This window comes from Ciconia boyciana, chromosome 1 (genome assembly GCF_034638445.1).
Source record: "Ciconia boyciana chromosome 1, ASM3463844v1, whole genome shotgun sequence".
Lineage (NCBI taxonomy): Eukaryota > Metazoa > Chordata > Aves > Ciconiiformes > Ciconiidae > Ciconia > Ciconia boyciana.
The window spans coordinates 217,581,292-217,604,947 of record NC_132934.1 but is presented as its reverse complement, the minus strand read 5'-3'; the positions used below and the strand labels follow the sequence as shown (position 1 = coordinate 217,604,947).

General features: G+C 45.8%; 1 protein-coding gene across 1 annotated transcript in view; it reads right to left on the bottom strand.

Moving 5' to 3' along the window:
- Nucleotides 1–6,665: 6,665 nt before the first annotated feature.
- The window catches only part of MAP6 (microtubule associated protein 6), a 32,453-nt gene continuing 15,462 nt past the window's right edge, over nt 6,666–23,656 (bottom strand). The window contains exons 2-3 of the mRNA XM_072855414.1: nt 8,713–8,926; nt 6,666–7,016 (exon numbers count right to left, since the gene is read on the bottom strand). Coding sequence (XP_072711515.1) covers nt 6,819–7,016; nt 8,713–8,926 — 412 coding nt within the window. The 3' untranslated portion in view covers nt 6,666–6,818. The remainder of the gene's footprint in view (nt 7,017–8,712; nt 8,927–23,656) is intronic.

Below are 23,656 nucleotides of genomic sequence, written 5' to 3'. Positions count from 1 at the left end.
TCAGTGCTCTCACATATCGCTAAGATCTGTCACTACTCCTCATCCATCATTTTTCTGGCAGCTGGTCCTTGCTGTTGGTTTCCGTGGAGCAGACTCCCTGCAGGGAAAGCTGGTGTTTTCGAAAGCATAAAGATGCCTTCAATCCATTAGCAGGCTTTTCTTTTATCCTTGGGCTCACATCTCCTCCACATGACAGTCATGATTAGGGAGCTGTTTCCAAGGCACCCTGCAACAGAAATTAAGACTGTTTACAAGCAATCTCCATAGTTCACGATACACCACCAGTCCTGAAGTACTCAGAGCTGTTACCCCTCGTTGCAGACCCCTGAGCTTGTGAGTAGACCCAGTGGCATTAGTGGAATTGCTCCCAACCCAGAAAGCTCACATGAATAAGGGTAAATGGAAGTGGGCTGTCAAATTCCCAATTGGATCAAACTTACCAAGACACTGCTGGAAACAGGGAGAGCTGAAGCCCACGTCTGAACATCGCAATATTTTGCAACAACGCAAAAGATACTGTTCTTGGTGCTGAACGTGGCCATGTCTTCACATTCACACTACGGAATTTCTTCTTCCTGTACAGCTCCTCTTCTTTATTTCCCGTTGCTGTTGCTGTTGGAGATGGCTATACCTTGGATGTTGGGAGGTACCAGCTATGACAGAGACATCTTTTTAAAAAGTCCTTTTCTCTCCTGCACTAGCACATCTCTAAATAAACCCTGAATCCAAAGGACACTGAGACACAAGAGGCTGCATTCGTGTAAGGGCTGAGACGTCAGCTGATGAAATATCCCTATTCATCCTTTGACCTTGCTTTACCAGTCAGGGATGTAATAATGTTAACTGAGGTTTTCAAAGAAAGCTCAGAGATTTGGAAGTGGCAAAATCAGTAAATCTCAGTCCTGTGCCCAAGCCACTTAAGCTCCCATCTGACGCAGGGAACGGGATGGAGGGATGGAGAGCATCAGGCAGGAACCTCTTCGTTCACCCATGCACAAGTCTTTGGGGGTGTGTGCTGAAGCCTTTAGCACATGATGTATTTGAAAGCAACCGATTAAAATTGGAAGCGTGCTGGACACCCCTCGTGGGCCTGCTCACACCTTCTGCAGTCCAAGCCACACCTCTGCAAAGCTGCATTCAGATGCTCTGTTATTAAGAGTGTGAGAAGCAGACTTGACTCTTTAATTCAACATGTCAATATTTTCTCTCCCCTCCTTGTCCCCTCACCAGACACCAACACTGACAATTAGGACTATTTTTACTCCAGCCAGCGCCTCCAGACTAAATGCTCTTATAGGACAAAGCATTCAATTTTTAGTAACCCACCTCCAGTGCTTTGCACAGACATCATTCTCACAACAACCCTTGGAAAAAGGTGGGCAGTGCCAGTCACTAATGACTTGGCAAAGATTAAGGAGTGAGTCAGTAACAGTGGATTCAGACAGTGATGGTTAAAGACCAGGGAGCCCAGGTCCCCATGCCTGTCATCAGCCCAGTAGGTCCTACTGTCTCTTAGAAATGCGTCCTGCCCCTTTGGGTGTTTAGGCTTTGCAATGCTAAGCAAGAGGACAGCAAGGGCATGTTTTCCATCACTGAGTGTGGGCAGCTGGGCGGGACCAGATGGATCACCCATCTGTGGTGCAGTATGGAACAGACCCCATACCTTTGTGTCATGGGAGAAACATTTTGTTGGCCAACATGGATTGTCACAGATAAGCCCCATCAATGACCAGTCTTTTATCAATGAACATTTTCTCCAATACCAGCTGTGGAGGGGAGAAATGATAAATCCCCGGACCTACAGCTCAGGTGAAACACTTTGAAGATCATATAGTTATGCATGATCGATGAATGGATGAAGCTGGTGGGGAAGGGAGAGGGAAGGCAGGATACAGCAGGACATCAGAAAGCAGCACTGTTATTAGCATGTAGTCACAGATGGGATAAATTCAGAAAGTGATTTGTAAACCAGGCAGGGACGAGAAATAGCACCCAGAAAGAGTACGGCAGAAAAGGGTTGGTGCTCCATGGAAGTCAGCAGAGCTATGTTGGAGGAGAGATTTCAAAATACAACTCCAATGCAGACAATTTTCCCCAGGATGGTGGGGATGTTATTGGAATATCCATTAAAAGAGAAAACATGCTTAAAAATAAAAATTGCAGGTAGGAGCTTGCAGGCTAATTAAAAGAAAAAAAGAGATGAAACTAAGATTAGGGTTCACCATCTAAAATAAAATTGTGCCCTCAGCCCTGCTTTCTTCTCAGCCATCATTTTCTCCAGATAGCTAATGCGTTCATTAATATAAAATCAGTGCTTTGCACTTCTACAGACACTGCCAAATGCCTGTTCAACGGTGGCTAGGCTTGCAGCACGCTGAAAGTACTCAACCCAAGAGTTTGCCATCTCCTTTCAATAAGGATTTATAGCCCCTTGACCCCTCTCATGGGCCTTTCAGGTGGTTTTGGGCCAAAGCAAGAGCTGTAGGCATTGGGAAAAGGGTGTGTAATTAAGCGACCTCATCCACAGCACCTCCCCTCCCTCCGGCTCTCAATGGGGCTCGGTTTCTGCTCCCTGATCCAGTGCAACGTGGACACGAGCAAGGTGCAGCAGCACCCTGCGTGCAGGGCACCGACTGCACCAACCCTCTGCTCAACACGCCGTATGTACAGAAAATAAAAGCAAACTACCTGCTCCGTCCACATGACTTCACTGTCCATCTTCACATTTGCAAACGCTTAGCTCTCACGTCAGGCTAGTCTGAGGTTAGCAGCCATCTAAAGGGAGCCAGACTGTGACAGCTCAGTTGTCCCTACGGCAGGCATGGAAGTGGCGGCTCTGAGCAACACAAATCTGATTACAGTTGGAAGGGTGTTTCTTTCACCTAACTGTGCTTCTTATCGAGAAAACAAGATCAAGGAGGTGGTATTCGTCTTTAGCATTTATTTATCATTGAGCATTTATTTATCATTGGGAAAAAAAAAAAACCCTTTGAGCAAGCAAAGATCACAAGCACGTCACAATCAATTGGCTATACATTAATTTGTGTGTGTGTGTGTTTGTGTGTGTGTATCATTCTCATTAGAACAGCAAGAATGAAAAAGCACCACGAGGAGGTGTGCTTAACACATTACAAGAGACAATTTGTGATATGCAACCAAACCCAGGCCACAAAATATTAATTAGACACTTCCTATCTGCCTCCAAGAGGCAAGAGTTTGTGGAATTCATGGGAGCCATGTTTTTACACCGGATGCGTTGCAAATGAAGAAGCAGGTGATCGGTGTGCAAAGCAGTCAGAAAACAGGAGCTCAGTCAGCAATTAGCACCATTTTGCAGAAAGGAGTAACAGTACAATACAGTGAAAATGAGAAAGCAAGCAATAGACAGCATAGGAACTTTCACAGGGTAAAAGGCAAAACATTTCTTTTTTTTTCTTTTTACAAGGAAAGCAAAACATATTACAAATCAGCGGTGAAACAGAATCAGCATTGTGGTAGCTGGAAACACAGAACAGCAGAGCACTCTTTCCCAGTGGGATCGACAAGCTCAGAGTCCAAAGTGAACTTGAAACAGCAGAGATTTGGTCTCCTTTCTGATAAACCTGAGTGGGTTGGATGGGCATAAAGCCTGTGGAAGGCAGAGCAATGCAGGATTTCACCCTGAGGCCCGACTCTGCTGCAGTTCCTGGCATTCAATGCAATGCTAAACTGTGTGCTTGGATGTATGCTGAGGACCTGGTGCACATGGAGCAAAGGCCAGGATCTATATCCCTATTTTGTTGCTGTCTGAGAGGGAGGTCCCTGAGCCCTACCAGTCTTCCAGGCTCTTTCTGCAAAGATTGAAACCTTCCAAGGATCATTCAACCCACCCAAAGAGAGGTGTCCAAAATAGGTAGCTCAATGGCCCTTGGAAAGTTCCTTCACTAGAGAGGGAATTTAGACCACTGGCTAGCACTTCATACCTAGCTTTGTAGTTAGATGCCACCAAAAACTTCATGTCTTAAGGAAACATAGGGCCATATTCTGACCACTCACTGTGCACGTTTCATTCATTTGAATGAAACATTTGAATTCATTTGAAAGGGTGTGAGTAGTCATCCGTGATGGATGCTCTTCACTAAGAAGCAACCCTGAAGCCCTACATGATGAGCGGTTGACCCAGAGTCATGGAGATGCTTGGATTAGGTGGTCTGAGCATCTTAATGATGTTCCTTGGGCAAAATTTGGTTACCCTTCAAGCCAAGGGCTAAATTCCTATTGAATTCAAGGTGAAATGGTGGCAAGTGTGCTGTCTCTTTGAATGTGAAGCTGCGGGCCAACAAATAATTGGGAGAATCGTTTGGCATGGTCTTTCCTCATGTGCAGTGAGATTGGTGTGTTGGGCTATTGGTAACTGTCTACGTGCCTTCCTGACATGTTCTGCCTGCTGTGACACGTCATCTTCACGGCTGTTGCTACATCCTGCGATAGGAAAGGACGTTATTGAGGAGTGTGAAGATGGAGGAAGCATCTAAATGCCAAGGAATCACACCAAGTCTCGGAAGCTCAGGCTTCTCTGGCCAGTTGTCCCTTGTGCGACAGGGTGGGAAGAGCTGTTAGCGGCACTCCTCTCCACCAGCTCAACGCAAGCCTTTCGCCGAGCTGCTCTGGAGACAGAGCTGAGCTTTGCACTTGAGTGGTGCTGCAGGGGCTTCTGAGCACTCAGAAAAGCAATGGTCAATATGGACAGGTCAGCGTCTCCATGGAGCATGCACATCAAAAAATGCACTACATTTGCAAAGATTTCCACAGTTTTACTTCCTGGAGGATTTCCCTGGTTTCCTCCTAAACATCGGAGGTTTAAATATATATATATTTCTATATATGAATATATATTTTCCACATACACAACCTGACTAGCTCATAGCACACAGTTCTAACACAGCTAAGCTTGGAAATACACCACTGAATTCAGAACACTACACTTACTTATACTCAAAGCTTTAGGCTGTTAGCGCAAGGCAAACAGGACACATCACACAATACACTGAACTTGGCATTTATTCATTACTAAGGCCAGCAAATGTCACTATCTGTATATCACAGAGCTTTCCTCCTCTTTGGAAACGTTCTCTCAGCCTTGTAGCCCACCACTCATTTATGTTTCCAAAAGACCCAATTCTAATGGGGTGAGACCCCAAAAACGGGAGTCCTCACCCTCCCGGGCCCATCCGTTTTTCTGTTAGATAGATTCACATCTCTAAAATATCCTAGCAGCAAGACTTTCCTCGTTCAAACACCTCTACAGCAACACAGTTCTGATACTCTCCTCTTACACCACCTCCCTACCCTACTTCCCATCTCTCTCTTAGTTCTTCCCAATTGTCTGTTCTCTGAAAGTTTCAAGCTGGACTGTGCGTTAGGATAGAAAAACTGAGCTGCAAAAATAAAGAACAACCCTGCATCTTGACTTGCAGCTACTCTGCTACAGAAGAGTTCAACAGCTCAGTTCGGTGGGATCAAGATTAATCCTTATGTATTTAGGACCCAATCCAAGAGTTAGGCACGTAAATTTGGATTGTGATCATACCTCTCCCAGCTCCCATTGACTCAACGACCCAAATTTTGGGGTACGCAAAATGCCAGTCTGTTGGGCCAGCATACTTGCTGTGTTTACAGCTTCCAAACTGGTCTTGCTGGGCATGGGGATTTCCTAGAGTAAGAGCACAGTAAATAGGATTGAAACCCTGAGATCTTGCCTGGAGGAAGTCTGGGGGTCCCAGCAACTGGTTTATGGCCCTCTTAGGATGCTTACGAACCAACACGAAATCCAACAGTTGGCAGAATCAAAACAACGGGGACTGACAGCTCTGGCCAACCTTGGTGACTTATTCCTTTCTACCCCTTGGAAGGCCACGTCTGCAAACTAAACCCTTTCTGAAATCTCGCTCTGTCTACTGGCACCCCAGAAGTGAAGAAAGCAGACCAAGATTCAAAACAAACAAGAAATAACTAAAAAAATCCATAACCTAGGGAAAACAATAGGGAAGAACAGCCTGCTGATAACCTAGTCTGACCTGCCACATGCTTGGGAAGTCTCCACTGCTCTCTGCGCCTTCCCTGACTCCTTTTTATTAATCAAATCTTTTGAGTGGTGTTGATGGGTGAAGCTGCCTTGATGCAGCTAGAACTACCCCCCAGCTACCCTGGGGGAAGATCTGGCCCTTTATTTGCACAGGATCTCCTTCCCTGTTGCTTCTTGGAGCAAAAGTCCCACTGGTGTCACCAGGGGAAAGTGCTCTTGGCCACACCACTGATTCTAGTGCATTTATGGCAGATCCATGGCACCATGAATGAACCTCTGATCCTCTCTACCTCCAAAACTTTTCACCTGCTGACACCAGTGGGAGATAACCAAACAACGGCCAACCCCAAAAGGGCCTCATGGGATGAAAGCACAGCCCCTCCATGGCTCGACAGGCACTTCCATGCCATCAAAGCACTGAAGGATCAAGCCCAAGGAAAGGGACAGGCTGTTGGACGCAGTCACGGTTGATCCATCACCTTCATCTCCTACGACCCCACTTGTGCATTCCCACATCCCTCACTCTGTGCAGAGCCGTGTTGTGCAGGCAAAGCAGAACAAACCTGACCTCAGAAACAAGGATTCCTTAATCCTCCTTGGAAATAAAACAGAAAAGCTTCTAATACAATCAGAACAAAAAGCAGATTAGAAGCCTCTAATTAATTTTGTGGCCTTTATTTAATCAAAGAAAAAAAAAAAGGAAAGAAAGAAAGAAAAGGAAAAAAACAAGAAAGAAAGGAAAGTGCAGTGACATTTACTCTTTTGCCTCAGCCAGTTTATTGTTCATCTCTTTACTTTTCTCCTTGTCCTCTGGCTTTGCTGTGTTGGAGGTCTCGGCGCTCTTTTTCTTGGCAGCCCGGCCAGATGCAATCTGCTTGTCTTTGGCCTTTTTCAGGGGTTTATGGCTTGTGGTCTTTTTTGGTTTGGAAGGCTTTACGCTAGGCTTTTCCACCTGCATGGAGGGCGACATGCAAAATGACAACACAGGGATGGAGAGAAAGAGAGAAAGAGAGACACAAGGACAGGTGGAAAATAGGATTTAGACCGGAAACGGCATGAAAGTTACTTATCTACTCAGCTATGCCCTGCCCTCTGACTTCAAGAGGGGCTTTGCAAGCCCAAAGGGGACTGTCTCTCTGGACTCGAAGCAGAGAAATGATGCTCAGGACGATGAGGCTGGTACAAATCCCCACCTTTCTTGCAGGACATGACTCCTCAGTCTGCTTGTCCCTAATAGACTGCTACAATAGATTGCTTAGGGTAGCGGGAGTGCAAGACACCGAGTTGCACCTGAGCAAAGTCCACAACGGTGTCTGGCATCCACTTGTTTCTACAGCCCCCAAGGTAGGGAGGACAGCTTCAAAATTAAGGAGGAACAGAAGCCTTCAGCTCCTTCATGCTGGCCCTGCCATCCCTCCAAGACCTCACAGATCTATGCACTTACAGACTCTGGGAAGGAGTAAAACTGCACACACCGACTCCATTTACATGCAGATCCTCTGCTGCTCCTAGAAAACAAGGCTGGAAGACATTTCAGCCCAGGCCCTTATCGACACATGTCCTCCATCTGATCAAAACCAAAAGTGCTTACTGTCAAAATCTGTGGAGCGCTCTGAATTAATTGCAGATGAAGATCTGGCTCTTACCATGTTGTTCCTGGGATAAAGTGTAATGTGGGGTGCCTATAGTTTTGGAGGGAGAAAGAGAAAGCTGTCTAGATAATCACCTGGGAAATGACAACGCAAAAACCTCTTCATCCGTGCCCTACCCTCACTTCTTTACAGTTTGACATAGGGCAGTATTGTCTCCAAAGTGCAACAACCTGTACTAGAGCCCATAGAATCATAGAATGGTTTGGGTTGGAAGGGACCTTAAAGATCATCTAATTCCAACTGGGCAGGGACGCCTTCCACTAGACCAAGTTGCTCAAAGCCCCGTCCAACCTGGCCTTGAACACCTCCAGGGATGGGGCATCCACAACTTCTCTGGGCAACCTGTTCCAGTGTCTCACCACCCTCACAATAAAGAATTTCCTTCTAATATCTAATCTAAATCTACCCTCTTTCAGTTTAAAACCATTACCCCTCATCCTGTCACTACATTCCCTGATAAAGAGTCCCTCCCCATCTTTCTTGTAGGCCCCCTTTAAGTACTGGAAGGCCACTGTAAGGTCTCTGTGGAGCCTTCTCTTCTCCAGGCTGAACAACCCCAACTCTCTCAGCCTGTCCCCATAGGGGAGGTGCTCCAGCCCCCTGATCATCTTTGTGGCCTCCTCTGGACCTGCTCCAACAGTTCCATGTCCTTCTTATGTTGGGGTCCCCAGAGCTGGACGCAGCGCTCCAGGTGGGGTCTCACCAGAGTGGAGTAGAGGGGCAGAATCCCCTCCCTCGACCTGCTGGCCATGCTTCTTTTGATGCAGCCCAGGATACAATTGGGTTTCTGGGCTGCAAGCGCACATTGCCGGCTCATATTCAGTTTTTCATCCACCACCATCTCCAAGGTGGATCCCCAGATGTACCCGCTGGTCAGAAATGAAGATGCCACATAAGGGGAATGACAGCAGGCAGTGTTTAGCCCAGCCTTACTGTGTTGGACGTGTCCTACCAGGAGCAGTGATGGCCCTGGGTCCCTTCTGCTGCATTTCTCACCTTGGGCGGTTCTTTGTAGGGTTCGCTGTAGAGAGTGCGTATCCTTCTGCGCTCCAGGAATTTGTTATCGGCTGGAGCAGGCTTACTGGTTTCCCCCTTGAATTGAGCGTTGTAACTGGTTTCGTGGGTCATTTTCTCCTCTGGAGGCTTGTACTGGGCCTTCGCTTTTATAGCTTTCACAGGCTTGACATCTACCCAGGGTCTGAACTCGTTTCTGAAGATCAAAAAAGAAAGGGGTTCAGGAATTAAACCAACAGGATAGTAGTGGTAATGTGGGAATGAAATCCCTCATTGCTCAGCAAGGTCTACTTGGAAGGGCTTTTGCCTCCATCCAGTCAGGTTTACAAAGAAACTGACTCCCAACAGCTCATTTTTGACCTCATCTAAAACCCATTAACACAATAGGAGAAGTTCAAATGAAATTTGGTCTATTAAAATCAGGCAGTCCTGGGCACCAGACAACTTGCTACTTGTGTGACAATGGTGGTGCTCTCTGAAAAGCTGGCCTCAGATGTGACTGTGATTCTTTTTTTGAAAACATAGATGCTTTTTTGTCTCTACAGCTTCATCTCTGCACTGAAGCTACCTGCAAGCAGTTCCTGACTCTCGCAGTTAGGGTGGAAAAGAATATTTAGAAAGGAACATCAAAATTCATGTTCTGCAACTCAACACAGGGGACACACTTCTCAGCAAATTTCCCTGCAGGCAAGCTAGCTAGGTGATTCAGAAATGTAAGGAGCCAAGATTTTCTACAGCCACCCCTTACCCATGTAAGTAGTGAACTGTATCATTTTGCCTATATTGCACCAAATTATGCACAACAGCTTCTGCTAATTCCATAAAGGAATAGTTTAAGATAAAGCTGTCTTAGATGTAAACCCAAGCAGGGTAGGAAATACACAGTTTATCAGGTATTGTGAGCTATGGCTTCTCTTTATTAGCTGATGGTGAGTTCCCGAGTTACTGGAAAAAACAACACCATCTTTCATTTCTTTTGGACAGAGCTGTGACTTTTTGGAGAAAAAAACCAAACATATTTCAAAGATTTTTAGCATCTACTGGACACATTCTGGTTCCCATCCATAGCCTCCTTCTCATGCATTTTTTAGTTTTTCCCAACGGAGCACCAACATCTTTCTAGGTTTGAAGGAAACCATTTCATTTTCTCTCTAAAAATTGCCATTCACCTGAGAATGGGGATGGAGAAACCCCAAGTCTGTTGCTGCCTTAGATGGGTCATGCTCAGACATGGTCCCAGGCAGTGTTTAGAACCTGAAGACTCCAGTGCAAGCCAGGAGCTATCCTAACGGTGGTGATACAAGCCCTCCACGAAGGAGTCAATCTTCCTTGGAAATCAAAGCCCTTGTCTTAATTTTGGGACCTCTGAGGCAATGGAACCTCTAAATTGCAGACTCTGTCCCTCCTGTCCTGTTCCACTCACCCAGCTTTGGGTTGTGTTATTAGTTTTCAGCCTGGTTTATTAGGGAAATGAACTCTGTGTGAGGGCACTGCCAGTCAATCCCTTCCCGTAACAGCTTTGAACATCTTAATCAGCTTCAACCAAATCTGACAAATGGTCATGGAGATATTCAGCTTTTACTTCTATGAAGATAAGCAGTTGGACTGAGTGCAGAGGCTCAGGAAAGCTTCAGTATGGACATGCACACTTCATCGGTCATCAGAGGACCTGCTTAGACAGGGAGGCTAGGCTGCAGAAGTTCATCTGTTGTCCTCAGGGACCAGTAATAAACGTTCCCTTCACATGCAGGATCAGTGCAGCTCCCTGCCCACCCAGTACTACATTTCCCATTCACATAATCCCACTGCAAAGACAGAAAAAAACTTTCTCTTCCAAGGTAACTGCCGGTTGCAACAGCCTCCTGGGTGTGTTTCTCCTCCTAAGACACCTATCTTAAGGTCTCACCACATCTGCAGGGTGACTGTGTCCTTGTGGTAGTCAACGCAGATTGGCCAACACAGTCAGTGGAGCTTGGAGAGCCCTTCCCTAGGCCAAAGATGGGTGACTGCTTTAGGGTGAGCTGAATGCCTCTTTGGGCTCTGTTAACTGGCTAGATCTCCACTGATGGAAATACAAACATCTAGCACACGTGAAGACACTCATACATACACCCCTAAATGTAGGTATCTTAATCGATGAGCCAAATCCCATCTCCAACTCTCCATCTTTTCTTAGTGTTGATTCTACCTACATCTACTTTTTGTTTTCCCTGTATTTCTTCATTTCCCTCACCCTCTTTTACTATTCAGCCCTTCTTGGGCTTGGATAGTACTGCCAAAGGCCCGGGGATACTGCCTGTTTGAAGGACGCTATTCTTCATGAAACTGTTGCACTGAACGAGCAATATATGAACGGGCTCATCAGTGTCCCCTTCTTTCCTGTTCAGCGAGCGTTACCCATTTGTCCACAGATATTTCTCTGCAGTCCGTTGTTAAAATATCCCTCCTGCATGAAGAGTTGAGAGAAAGGAAGAGGAAACATCTTTAAAGAACTGGGTTAAAGATGTGAATACATTACTGACAAACTCAAAGTTCATCCTAAGCTCCTCAGAAGGTAAGAGGCTTCTTCCTAGGATCCACTTTTGTTGCATAAGTAGACTCTATGTTTTTAACTGCTTCCAAAGGAAACAAAATCATGCACTAATTCCCTCTGTCCCTGCCTGTCACTCAGATCCCTCCCTAGCAACTTCTGAACCCGTTAGCTATTTTCTATCATATTTGTGGCAGAGGTAGAAATCTCAGAGGTGAAAATTACAACACCTTTCCTCAGAATCAATGAGTGGGCACAGGAGGAACATCCAAATATTGTTCTTCAACTGAGGGAAAGCCCAGTAAAGTTCATTTTCTTACTTATTGTAAGGCCAACTGGCCAATCAGCCCACATGGACCACCAGGTCAATCAGCAAACCTAAGCACAGCTTGCATCTACGGAACCAGAGACAAAGGATGGAGGCTGTAGTACCGTGCACACAGGGGCTGGACTTTAAAGTTGGAACACAACCAGGATTTGTTCCTTCTGCTGCTCATAAAATGCTGGTTTATACGGCGGTGAGCTTTGAAGCAGCGTGATCGTATTTGTTACCATAGTGCCTCATTATGTGCTGCATTATGCAAACATGCAGAAAAAATGGGCTGCTCCCTGAAAAGCCTATGATCTCTCTAGAAAAGGCAGACGCACGAGGTGGGGGAAAGGGAGAGAAAAGCCTTGTGCTACCTGTGGGTCAGCAGTGAATGCATTTCTGCACCCCTATGCGCTGGTTGCTGAAATGCTAAAGCGAGAGATCATGCAGTGGGGTTGTGGCACCTGCTAACGCAACAACCAATCTCATCTGACTTAAAAATGAGCACGAATTCCTCTGCTCTTCTCCATCCTTGCTTTGCTGGTCTTAATGCAGATATAACAATTCTGTGAGTACTTAGCTCCGCTGTACTTGGCAACAAGACCCTTGACTACCCCGCGCCTCCCAAGATGAGCCTGGCTTTGCAGGCAAAGGGTAGACCAAAAGCCGTTCTTAGGTGGATGCATGCTGATGCACTATGTCCACCAGCTCTGAAACAGCTCAGCCATGATCTTCTCTGGAAGTGGAGGATAGAAGGCTATTGATCTTGAACTATTTTACACAGTTGCCAAAGAAGTTGTAAATATCGGGTACGTCACACGGATTCAGTGCAGAACTAGAAATAACAGGTTGCCCAGAGAGGTGGTAGATGCCCCATCCCCGGAAACATTCAAGGTCAGGTTGGACAGGGCTCTGAGCAACCTGCTCTAGTGGAAGATGTCCCCCACGGCAGAGGGGTTGGACTAGGTGACCTTTAAAGGTCCCTTCCAACCCAAACCATTCTATGATTCTATTCTAAATCCTTTTCAGGCAACTGTGCATGATTTCATATGACCAGCTATTACACTAGAGCCTGTCCCTTCAAGCATGAGAGAGAGCATGGGCCACGTTTGTATGGAGTCCTACCACAGCTGGGATGGACCAGCTACTCCCTGCTGTGACCACGCTCAAGCACCCAGTGTGCCCAATTCTGCATATCTGCTATCCAGAGCTTGCAGAGGCAGTGGAAGGAGAGAAACTCAGACCATTTACTACAGCTACGCCTGGTGCGGCAAGTTGATCTCAGTGCCTATTTTTGATATTCAGGCAAGACAAACTGTAAAAAAGTGTTACTAGAATAGACACAGGCTATTCTGCGCTGGTTGCGTCAGTGCCCAGAAACTCGGCTTACCATGGTTAATTAGCACAAAAGTACAAAGTCTTAAATCTCTCCGTCTCCACCACAGATGAATGAGGGAAAACAGCCTGTTGGGAACTGGCCTTGGAATATGCCAGCTCCTGAACCCAGCCCAACAATTGCTTGGAAAAGTACTAGTCACCCTGGGCCAAAAAGGTAGGCAGGAGTGTTCTAGCAACTTCACAGCCTGGATCACCACTTTTTAGTGCCAGGCACATTGAATTTACTAATGCACAGGTACAAACGAGGAGACAGGTGCCCTACTTGGGGTCTGCATCTCTATTGATTGTAGGGATGGGGGGACGTCTCAGGAAAGTGACCTAAATCCCCTTTCTAGGTCTGGTGACTCTCCATCAAATATCTGTCTGATATGGTCCTATGTCACCATGAGGTCATGTTGTCCAAACAGTGCACGGCATGGTTACAACCTCTTAGGGCAGTCGCACTGGCCTATCTGGATCTGGCCTGATGCTCCAGGATATTTATGTCACTCAGAGATGCTGCTTTATAAATGTATACACTCCTTATGTGCAGCAAAGAAGAGAGACGAAAAGCAGCAGCTTTAAGAGTTGATTTTTTTTGGCATTCTGGGACTAAGAAAAATATGTTCTCTAAGGTATTGTATCGGTTGCTCCTGTAACACTAAAACTAACCCTGGCTTGGGGAAAGCCCCCTGCAGTTCTGAGACCTCCCTCATCACTATTTAACATCCCAAGGCCAATTTGTGGGGAAGGTGCCCAAAAGTTACAAATTCTGGCTGCAATCTGAAACAAGCCCTGAAAATGTTATTTTTCCCTGTTTTGAGAACAACAGGTCATAGTGGTGTCTGGACCACCGCAGACCGCTCCACAAAATTAGCTCTGAAAGTATTTCAGGAGCGTGCTAGAGCCCATCCTAAAAGAGCTCAGCCTCAAAGCTCACCTAAAACCTGAGCAAGCGCCTTTGCTCATGGCTCCAAGGATGAGTCACGAGCATGGACTAGCACCAGTATAGACAGGCACAACTTAGTCCAGCTCTGTAATTCTTTACTTAAGGGATTTTCATTGCTCTTAATTTTGCTGAGGAAGATTTTAAGAATTGCTATGTTGGCATGAAACTGAGGGGTTGAACTGAAATAGCAGCAAATTACGCATCTCCTAATTTTCTGCCTAGCTCTGGTCCCAGCCTTACAAAGAATAATTAGAATCAATCGGGAACCCAGTGCTAACCTGAAATGGAAACTGAAATGCAACTCAACAAAAAGGAGTATATGAGGCATCAGATGACCTTCTGCAACCCTTCTGCAAAAGGATTGCAATAGGATGTCCTTTTGCATCTTGCAAATTAATAGGTAGCAGATCTTCTTATAAGCTGAGAGTAGCCTGGGGAGGTGGTGGCCTGATCTATACCCATTAAAGCCAAGAGTTGTTCTCCACATCTATCAGTGGATACCACACTGCTCTTGCATGGGGCTTCATCCACCCTGGTTATTTTATTTTAATTGCGTTTTCCCCTTGGCTGAGGATTGCTAAAGGTGGTTGCAGGTGAAGGTGACCTCAACATCTTCCTCCACCCCAGCCAGGGGACATGGGGTTGATGTGAGCTCCAAGCTATGGCATGCAGCCATCTCTGGAGATGCTCACCAACAATCATGCAGGCATTGATTGCCTTCATCTATTGATGCCAGAGCAAAGCCAAGAGGAGGAAGGAGGGGCAGATGGCACCAGGTTTAACCACTTCAAAGCTTCCACCTACTTTGAAGGACTTTAAAGAGAGGTTATGTTTGTTCAGAATCAGCACAGGATGTTAAATGTATTCTGTTGACAGCAGTTTTACCGGCACTGAGCCAGCCCAACTCCCTCATCCTGATGTGCACGTATGAAATAACAAATGGTGCAGAAAAGAGAGACCAGGAACTTCATGGTGGAGTCCTGCACAGAAGGGATATTTCTAGCTTCATTTGAAAAACTATGGCTCAAGCAAAAATGAAAAGTATTCAGATTTTTCACTGGAAAAAAAATCCTTTACAAAACGTTTGGCCTGAAATGCTTCATTCATTCTAAAATTAAAATTTAACTTTCTTTTCCAGTTTATTTAATTCTTTTCCATCCCATTTCTTCCTAGTTCTACTCAGGACAACACGATATGACTATGAATCCCCTTATGAAGCAAAACATCGAACTGCTTCACAAGGAATATTTCAGAACATCACATTTCTCCTTAACATTCCTCTAAACAAAACAGCGATGAAAAAAATATACATTTTGGCCAAACTAAGAAGCAATTTTGTCTGGGATTTTCCCATTATTTTGCCTTTCTGGAATAGAGTATCATTTGCTCCCAAATATTCTCCAGCTCTCTTTTCCCTCTTAATGCAGGAAAAGAGATCTTCAGTGAAATTAAACAGTGGGAAACCCCAAGTCAACGATAATGCCTGGTCAAACTCTGGAACTCAATACCAAAGGAGGCACTGAAGTCCAGAATTTAATGAGTTTTAATTAAGCCATGGCTGTTTAGATGGATATTCAGAACATTCAGAGGTATCAAAGGAAATTTCAGCAAGACATCCTCAAGATAATCATTAACACCGCTCTTCAGCATTTAGCTGTCCTCTACAAACTATGGGCCAAAGCAGGAGCTATTCCACACTGTAGGAATCTCCTACAATGTCCCTCTAGTTGTCTGGTCCTGGCTGCGATCAGCCAGAAGATATTGGACTAGTTGGACTGCAAGCAAATTCTGCTCACAAAGGGTTGCTCATATGAGGAGCATGTACATGTTTGGATCCTAAAGCTGTTCTCTTTTCTAATGTGAACAGAAAAATTCCATTTGGACTCAATATAAACAGGCTGTGTATCCTCCTGCAAACACAACTAATTTTAAAGATAAGCTGGATCAATGGTTACTGTTCTGCCAAAACATGACTCGTAACATGTTTTCAGCAATAAAGGAACACTGCCCCATGCAGAGGTCCCTTGTGCAATAGTAAATGGCACAACGTGTTCTTGCCTCCCAGAGAAATAAGTCTAAAATCCTGAACCTGGATGATTCCTTGCTGCTTCTGACAGCCTGACGTGTTACTGCAACACAATATGTCCCCTGCACCCCAAGACACTGGCTTCAACCATTTCATCCCATCTCCCACCCCAGCCCCCTTTGCTTAAGAGGTCAATTCCAACCAACTCCTATTGCAATGGTCTTGTCAACACGCAAAATTTGCCACCGCAAGTGCAAGAACTGCCCCCTCATTGCTGCATCAAGTGCCGTGTCTCCAGCTCCTGCATGGATGCTTAATGACAGCTTTATCCTCTAATGCCCACGCTATTATCTTGTACACAATAATTTACTGTAAAGCTGCACTGAGACTGTGAATGGTATAATGAAGCCCCTGGTGCCTAAGATTATTTTTTCCCAAACATTAATAATCAACCTCCAAGACATGCACACACACACACATATATATACATACACAGAGCAAGTCAGTTTGGACGAGCCAATATCTAATTGTGTACAAAGACTAAAACAATGCGACATCTTAATGCATGAATTCGAAACTTGGACAATGCACAATGGAGTAAGTGTGAGCAGGACGGGGAAGGACCAGTATCCGTGGACATCCCTGGTTAGGGCCCATCAAGTACAGCACTGGCATAGAAGAGGAGGAAAGTGCTGAGCCTTCAACAAAGCGACTTTAGCACTGGCTGAAGCAGGCTATGAGCGAGATATGATTAATATACTGAAAAGGATGAAGTCAAGTCATTTGGCAGAGCAGAACCATGCTGCGATCCATTTATAAAAGTTGCTTGAGTCAGCAGCCCACAAATCATGGCTATTGCATTGCCTGAGGGCCACGGAGCATGGCCTTTCAAGGAGGCAGAATTATTGCACGTGCTGTCATGTCTAAACGTCACAAATACATGAGTGAAGATGACGGTGAACACTGCAGAGGGCCAAGGAGCTCAGAGAGCAACGTAATTGTGGGAGAGTAACCCCAAGAGTAACAGCCCTGCCACTGCTCATGTCCCAGCACAGAGAAATAGGAGAGTTGAGGACCACCTGTGAGGAACAGCCAGCCCCTGGGATACTGAGCAGCATGGAGAGGTCCATGTATGCTAGGAAAGGGTGAGATAAATCCCCACACTCAGACTAGGTGGCACATCTGGGCACCTTTGACTCACAAAGTCCACTTTGTGGACCTCAGGGCAAACACCAGCATCCCCATGATCATCTCCTTCCTTCCACTGCTACCTTCACCTTAGCTCCACTCTTCAACCTGCAGCGTTCACCCAAGTCCCTGTGCTCAGCCAGCCATGGGGAAAGCACAGTCTGAGCCAGACAAAGAATATAGAATATCCACCAGCATCTGCTACAGCCCAGCAGCCCAAGGCCCTCCCTACCTCCTGGTGGCTAAACACCCACCAAAGGAGAAAGCAGGGACTCTGGGGAAGATAACACCGGGAGATGCCACTGCAGAAATGCCAGAAACCAAGGAAAGGTCCATCTGGAGATCTGAAGAGAGGTTAAACCCAATGGCAGTGAGACCTCAGGAACCCTCCTGGTGTGAATCAGAACCCCAGGGAGATTTGCCAGTTTATACCTTTCTGAATTTCCCTTGATGTTATAAGCTTACGGGTCCGGCTGATGAAGGGACACATGTTGGCCATTCCATACAGAAGCTGCCGTGGTATCTCCGTACATGCTCAAGCCTGTAAAGTTGGTGAACTCAATGTTGGTGTCACCAATGCAGTCGATGCAGCCTATTAGGAAAGCTCCCAGGGCGATCACAGCCTGACATTTCTGAGCATGCTTGCAGAAACAACCCATCTATAACTGTCATGTTCACCCCTGGAAAATGGGTCAGGGCCAGGTCAAAGCTCTGCTGACATCCTGTTTAATGGCCTGTATGTCTATTCTCCAGTTGGTTGGAGCAAGAGCAGTGTCTCATCCCCCTTGTCCTCCAAACGGGCAGATGACTAAAATTTGCCACAAGGTTAAACAAACAAAGCAGCTCATGGCATGGCTGCTTTGACACAAAAGCATCTTTATCGACAGGGTGCTGTAGCAAGATGAGGATTGGGAAAAGTGTTGCCGCAGGCAGATCTGGATGGGCTGCAGAAACCTGAACAGCGTGAGGAGAGCCGAAGTGCTCCTGTGAGAGTTTGCTGGGCCAAAGAGCATCACATATCTGACTCTTGCAAGACAACGTGCACAACCGCACAGCTACAACAAGGTAGGGACACATGAATTAACTAGGCTCATCCATTAAGGTCCCAGGGGAAAAAACCCTTGAGAAGAAACCTTTATATTAGGAAAAGTGGAAGAACTTGCAAAGACAACACAGCGTGGTAAATTCTGCTTGCTGAAGCTGTGCCCAGGTGCTGGCCTTGCGAGCCTTTGGCTCCAGGGGGATTCTTGGTGGAGAGATGCTTTCAGCACCTCGTTTCAAGTGTCTGAAGACACAAACAAGAGATGAATTTAAAATGCATTATTTCAGTTCAGCAAAACACTTCAGCATACGCACAGTGGCTCTTAGCTGCTCCTTACATGTAAATATGGGCATAAATGACTTCTTGAATCAGAGCTTGGTGGACCACACTGCAAAAGCTACAGGTGAATCCGTGATGTGACTTGTAAGAGGGGAATCTGGTGCAGCAAGGTGTGCTAACTAAGGCTGGGGAAAATGAAGCTTTTTAGGTCAAATGAAGCAATTGCATTTCACAAACTCATAATATGATCAGACCACCAGCAGCAGCTCAGACCACCAGCAGCTCCCCATCCAGCAGCAGGATGGGGAGGGAAACCAAAGGCATCACCTTTCAGCAACAACAGGCCAGATGGTTACAGAACTGAAGAGCTGCTGCCCAAGGAGATGAAAGACGGTGCATCTCACTGACCAGCACCGCTGACAAAGCTCTGGTCCAAATTGCTCCGTTCACACTGCTGGGGGTTTTCATGAAGGCCATTTACCCTCATAGTGCTGGGCAGGGACTGCTGGGGAAACCCTCCTGCCCTGACTTTCCTGGAAGCTCTGGTGTGAAGCTGCCTGAGCTCATCACCAGCTCCTGTTCCCGAGATCCTGGCCCTTTTCCAGCCTGGGGATGCTTTAGCGATACTGCAGTTCAGCTGCATAGGAACCGCAAGGTTTGCCCTTGAGGCAAAAGATGGAGACGGGTGGTGCTGAGGACGACAGGTAAGATTTTGTCTGAATTTATTCAATTATCATCCAAATCATGGATGCAGAAGGATGGGTCTTCTCCGAAGGAAGGTCAGAACATAGCTGTCTGACGTGAAATAGCTCATCTGCCGCAGCAATGTTATTCGACTAGCTGTATTTTTCTGCTCCCTTCAGGGAATCATTACTTCCCTTCTTTCTGTGTTTCTAACGCAGCTCAAAATTAGTGTTGCTCTTTGATTTAATTTCTAGTCTGCATGACAGTGTAATTGCTCATCCTGGCACAGGAGTAGAAACAGATTCAGCAGTAAAGGGGGTAAAGGAGGAAGATGGTGAAACTTAAATAGCAGCTATTGTTTTGCCACTGCATTGATGACTTGGGGCATTGTTATTTGCTCCTCACTCAGGCAGCTACTATATGACTGTATCCTTCATACGCTGATTGGGTGCCAGGTGTCCTAAAACTTAATCATACCCATGAAAAATGAAGAAACTAGTTAGTCACAGTCTGAGTTTCAGTTAATATATAAAAGCAATTCTGGTGTGGACTTTAACAGAAAACGGAGTCACCTGATTTCAAAAGGTTTGCATGTCCAAGATGGCAACAAAGCAAATGCTACGAAAAGGGAGATCATGGATCCAGATCCCCGTGAACATTCATGCAGGATGCAATGAGGAACAAGGACCTTGACCGCTAAGTAGAAGAGCAGTAAACCAAGCCCCATGGCAAATTTAGTGCCCAGAATATGTTGTATTCAAGTTTTTCCTTGCACTGGGCTGGAGCAGTAACATGCTGCTGAAAGCTCAATGCAAAGAAGATTTTGAATACCACATATTTCTTCTGTACGTACTGCCCATGGCAGGTAAACACATGGTCTTACCCTATCATCTCCTGGCTGCATCCCCCTTCCCCCTTCCATGCTTCTGCAGAGCTGATGGAGATACTGATGCAAGGTCACAGCCTCAATTGCTGCTCACACCAATGGATATGTCTCCTAGATGCCTACAAGACAGGTTAGAGGCCAAGCTGTAACCAGGATGGCCTCTTATTTTCTGTTAGACCACTGAAATCTGAGTGTAGTAACAACCAAGTACCTCCTAAGTGAGCTTACACTTCAACTGTTCAGAGCCTCCAAGCTAAAATATCGCCTGTGAAAGCAAAGCGCACACATATGCTTAGGCTCCAAAGACACCCAATTTTATCCTATTTTAGTCTACAAAGTAAAATATAGAAAATAACATGTAATCCAAATGTCTTATACATACATGCTTTGGGTGCATAACGTCTTATTCGCAGATAAGGAAAGAGAATTCAAATCCGTGACCTTTTTATATATCATCCATCCACAAGGCATGCCTGTGAGCGGCATCCCCACTGCACACAGGTTTGTGGCTTCCCATAACCGGTGCAGATATTTTTTTGCAAGAACTACTCCAGCAGAAATCCCTTGAATCCATCAGCTGAGGTACCAGATCCAACACGATGACTATTTCACAGCAAACAGTTCTGTGGCTTGATGAGCTGCATTGCCACGGTGTCCCATGCGCGTAACACAAGCAGGTGAAGTCAGGGATAGGGAAACATGCTACACACGACATATGCAGCGTGAGCAACCACACAGCCTCAAATAATGCAATACAGAACGTGGATGAATGCAAGATTAACCTACATTCGGGCCAATCACCTGCCTCTGCTGTGCCTATGTGTGTGTATGCATTTGAGCTTGTGCTATCTCTTTACAAGATTTTATATATATCTAATGAATCTAAAGTATTTTTTTTTAGCATGCAAAAGTGACTAGCTTGTTGCTGGCTTCGACAGAGAGGGCTGAACTCTGCTTTCCATTTTACGTGTTCCTCTGCAATGTACCCATTGAATATTTCTTTAGTTGAAATTAAGAGGTCATAATTCTTTTTAACTGGAAGAACCATAATAGAGCTGGGTGTGAACTAAGTAGACGAAAGAAGAGAGCTGAGGCTTGAGCGAAGATCTTAAGATAAAGGATTACTGAGCTAAGGGAAAGCAATGAAGGGCTGAGTCGGATTTCCCCCCCATCTTTACCCTTAATACTGTCTTATTTCAAGAGCTGCAAAACCTAGATGTAATTTTGATTTGTGCTGTGGATGGTAAGGTGCAGAGCTCCAGCTCCAGAGTTTGCATGACATATGGAGAATTACTGGGGAGGAAACACGGGGAAATTACACTGAAATTTGTGGGGAAGGTTGCTTTTAAAGCATCATGGAAAGACTAAAGTGGGCTGAGCTGACAGGCAGACAATTTAGGGGGACAGCGTGGGAGCACTGGGAGGTAGCTTCTTTGGGAAGAGGATGAAGCTTAATATGCCCATGCGTTTTTTTTAGGAAACCACAAAACACACCACCACAAGTCACCGGGGCTGCACGGGTGCAACGGGGAGCAGAATTAGGTCCATGAAAGCGTATTCACCTTTAACAGTGTAATACTCAAGTCCATGCCACTTCCAGTCAACCCATCTTTCTATAGAAGCCATCCCTGCCTGAAGGAGGCACAAAAGTAGATGAATTGTAGGAAATGAGAAAATGAGCGTAGAAAACACTCTCTGTTTACGCTCTCCCCCCTCTGCAACCTTAGGAAACCATCAGCATCACTTGGGCATCAATAACGATGTAATGGGGAGAACGTGATGACTCCAGCTCCCCAACAACTGGATGAGTCCTGTGGTACCGAATCGGTAAATACTGGGACCATCAAAGCTGTCTCGGGGGAGTCTGGGAAGGAGACAGCACAAGGCACTGGAGCAGATGGCTGTATTGTGAAATCTCCTCCTAATTAGGTAAAACAAGGACCGATGTGAGTGAACGAAGCAATTACTGGTCACTGCTGGTACCACGCTGTCCGCACAAAAGCTGTCGTGAAATAAAAGAGGATAAGGAGGGCTGTTGGAAAGCTTTATACGGGAAATGGTGAGAAAGTAGGTTCTGGAAGGTTATTTTATAATTAACTGGCTGTTTTCAAGGGCTTCTCCAATGTTTGCAAGGAGTGGAAAGCCCTGAAAGCAAAGCACGGACAAAATGGGTTGTGTCTTTACATCAAAGGTGCTGGAGTTCAGAGGCCCCTCTCTGTGCTTGATCAAAAGCATCGCCCTGAGCACACAGAAACAATCGGGAAAATGCACCATTCACGAACCCGTGATGATGGCCTGGTGCTACCAAGGCTGGTGCTCTGCACCAAAGGAGAGGCGTGAAGCTGAAAGGAGCCCCGAAATCAGAGTGTCTGGAACCTAAAGGCATGGCACACAGCAATAAGCAGCATGCAAAGTGTAGGATTTATTCCCTTTAATAGTGTAGGATTTATTCCCTTTATTCCCCTATAGAAAAAAGTGGAGTAGAGACGTGTTTTTCTGTTTCCAGATGCAAGGAGCCTGTGCGTAACATGCACTGGGGAGCTAAAACCAAGAAGAGATGAAAGAAAATCCCAGGGCATGTGCACGGCTGCCTGTGCCAGCAAAGGGGATTTAGAAATGCTGCGTGCAGAAAACAAAGCCCAAAGAGCCGCACAGGCTGGGACAAACCTCCAGAAAGCTGGGAGACTCAGAGACCATTCCCATTTTCAAGAGCATCTTGCATCGACATGGTTTTGGAAGCCGATGGGATGTTACCACCCAGGGGTCTCACGTCCTGGGGTCTTTAGCACCTCCAGACCCAGCCTAGAACATTTGGAGGAGGTTGCAAATGGGCCACTTGCCGTGACACAGTGCAGCACCAATGCTCGTATGCCTGGAGACGCCCGGGCCAGAGGACGGTGCCATCGTAATGTGGCTGCGCAGCTGCGCAGAGCCACCCAGGCTTGTGTCCACTTGGCTAAGATAACCTTAAAAATACATCCGGATCATGGAAAGCCACTTCCCAAAAAAGGATATTGTTAATGTAGGACTGAATATAAAAATACCCCTGCCACTGCACGCTCTCTGCAAGCATCTGCAATCAGACTTACCTGCCAAAACCCAAACCCAGCTGCCAGTGCACAAAAGTGTGCACCGCAATGCCTTTCCTAAAGAAAAAAAAAAAACCAACAAAAAACCTCCCAGGCAGTAAATTCAGGGAATAAAAATGAAAAACACAAGTTTTATAACTCTTCTGCAAAGAACTGGAAGGAGAATTTGTTATTACTAAGCACTTTTGTGCGCACAGCAAATGTTCACAGCCTCTCCGAGCCATTTGTATCTACTGGGTAAATAATATGCATTTGGAAATGAGATGATCTGCAAATACTTCTTTCTTTTGGAGCTGTTCCAAGCTTAAATGAGAAATGAAGTATGCTAGGGACAAATGTATTAAGCAGGTACTTAATTGAGAGACGAGACGAGAGAAGGCGGCACTGTTCTTGTCTCCCAGGCAGAGCATGCATGTTTTAAACACACTCCTAGATTGATATTTATTGCGACAGACAGAGCAGAAAGGCTCAGAAAAAGCACTCCTTCCCCTCCCATAAATAATTCACCCCTTGTAACAGTTCATAAAATGTTTATATTAAGTAATAATTAAATATTGCATTACAAA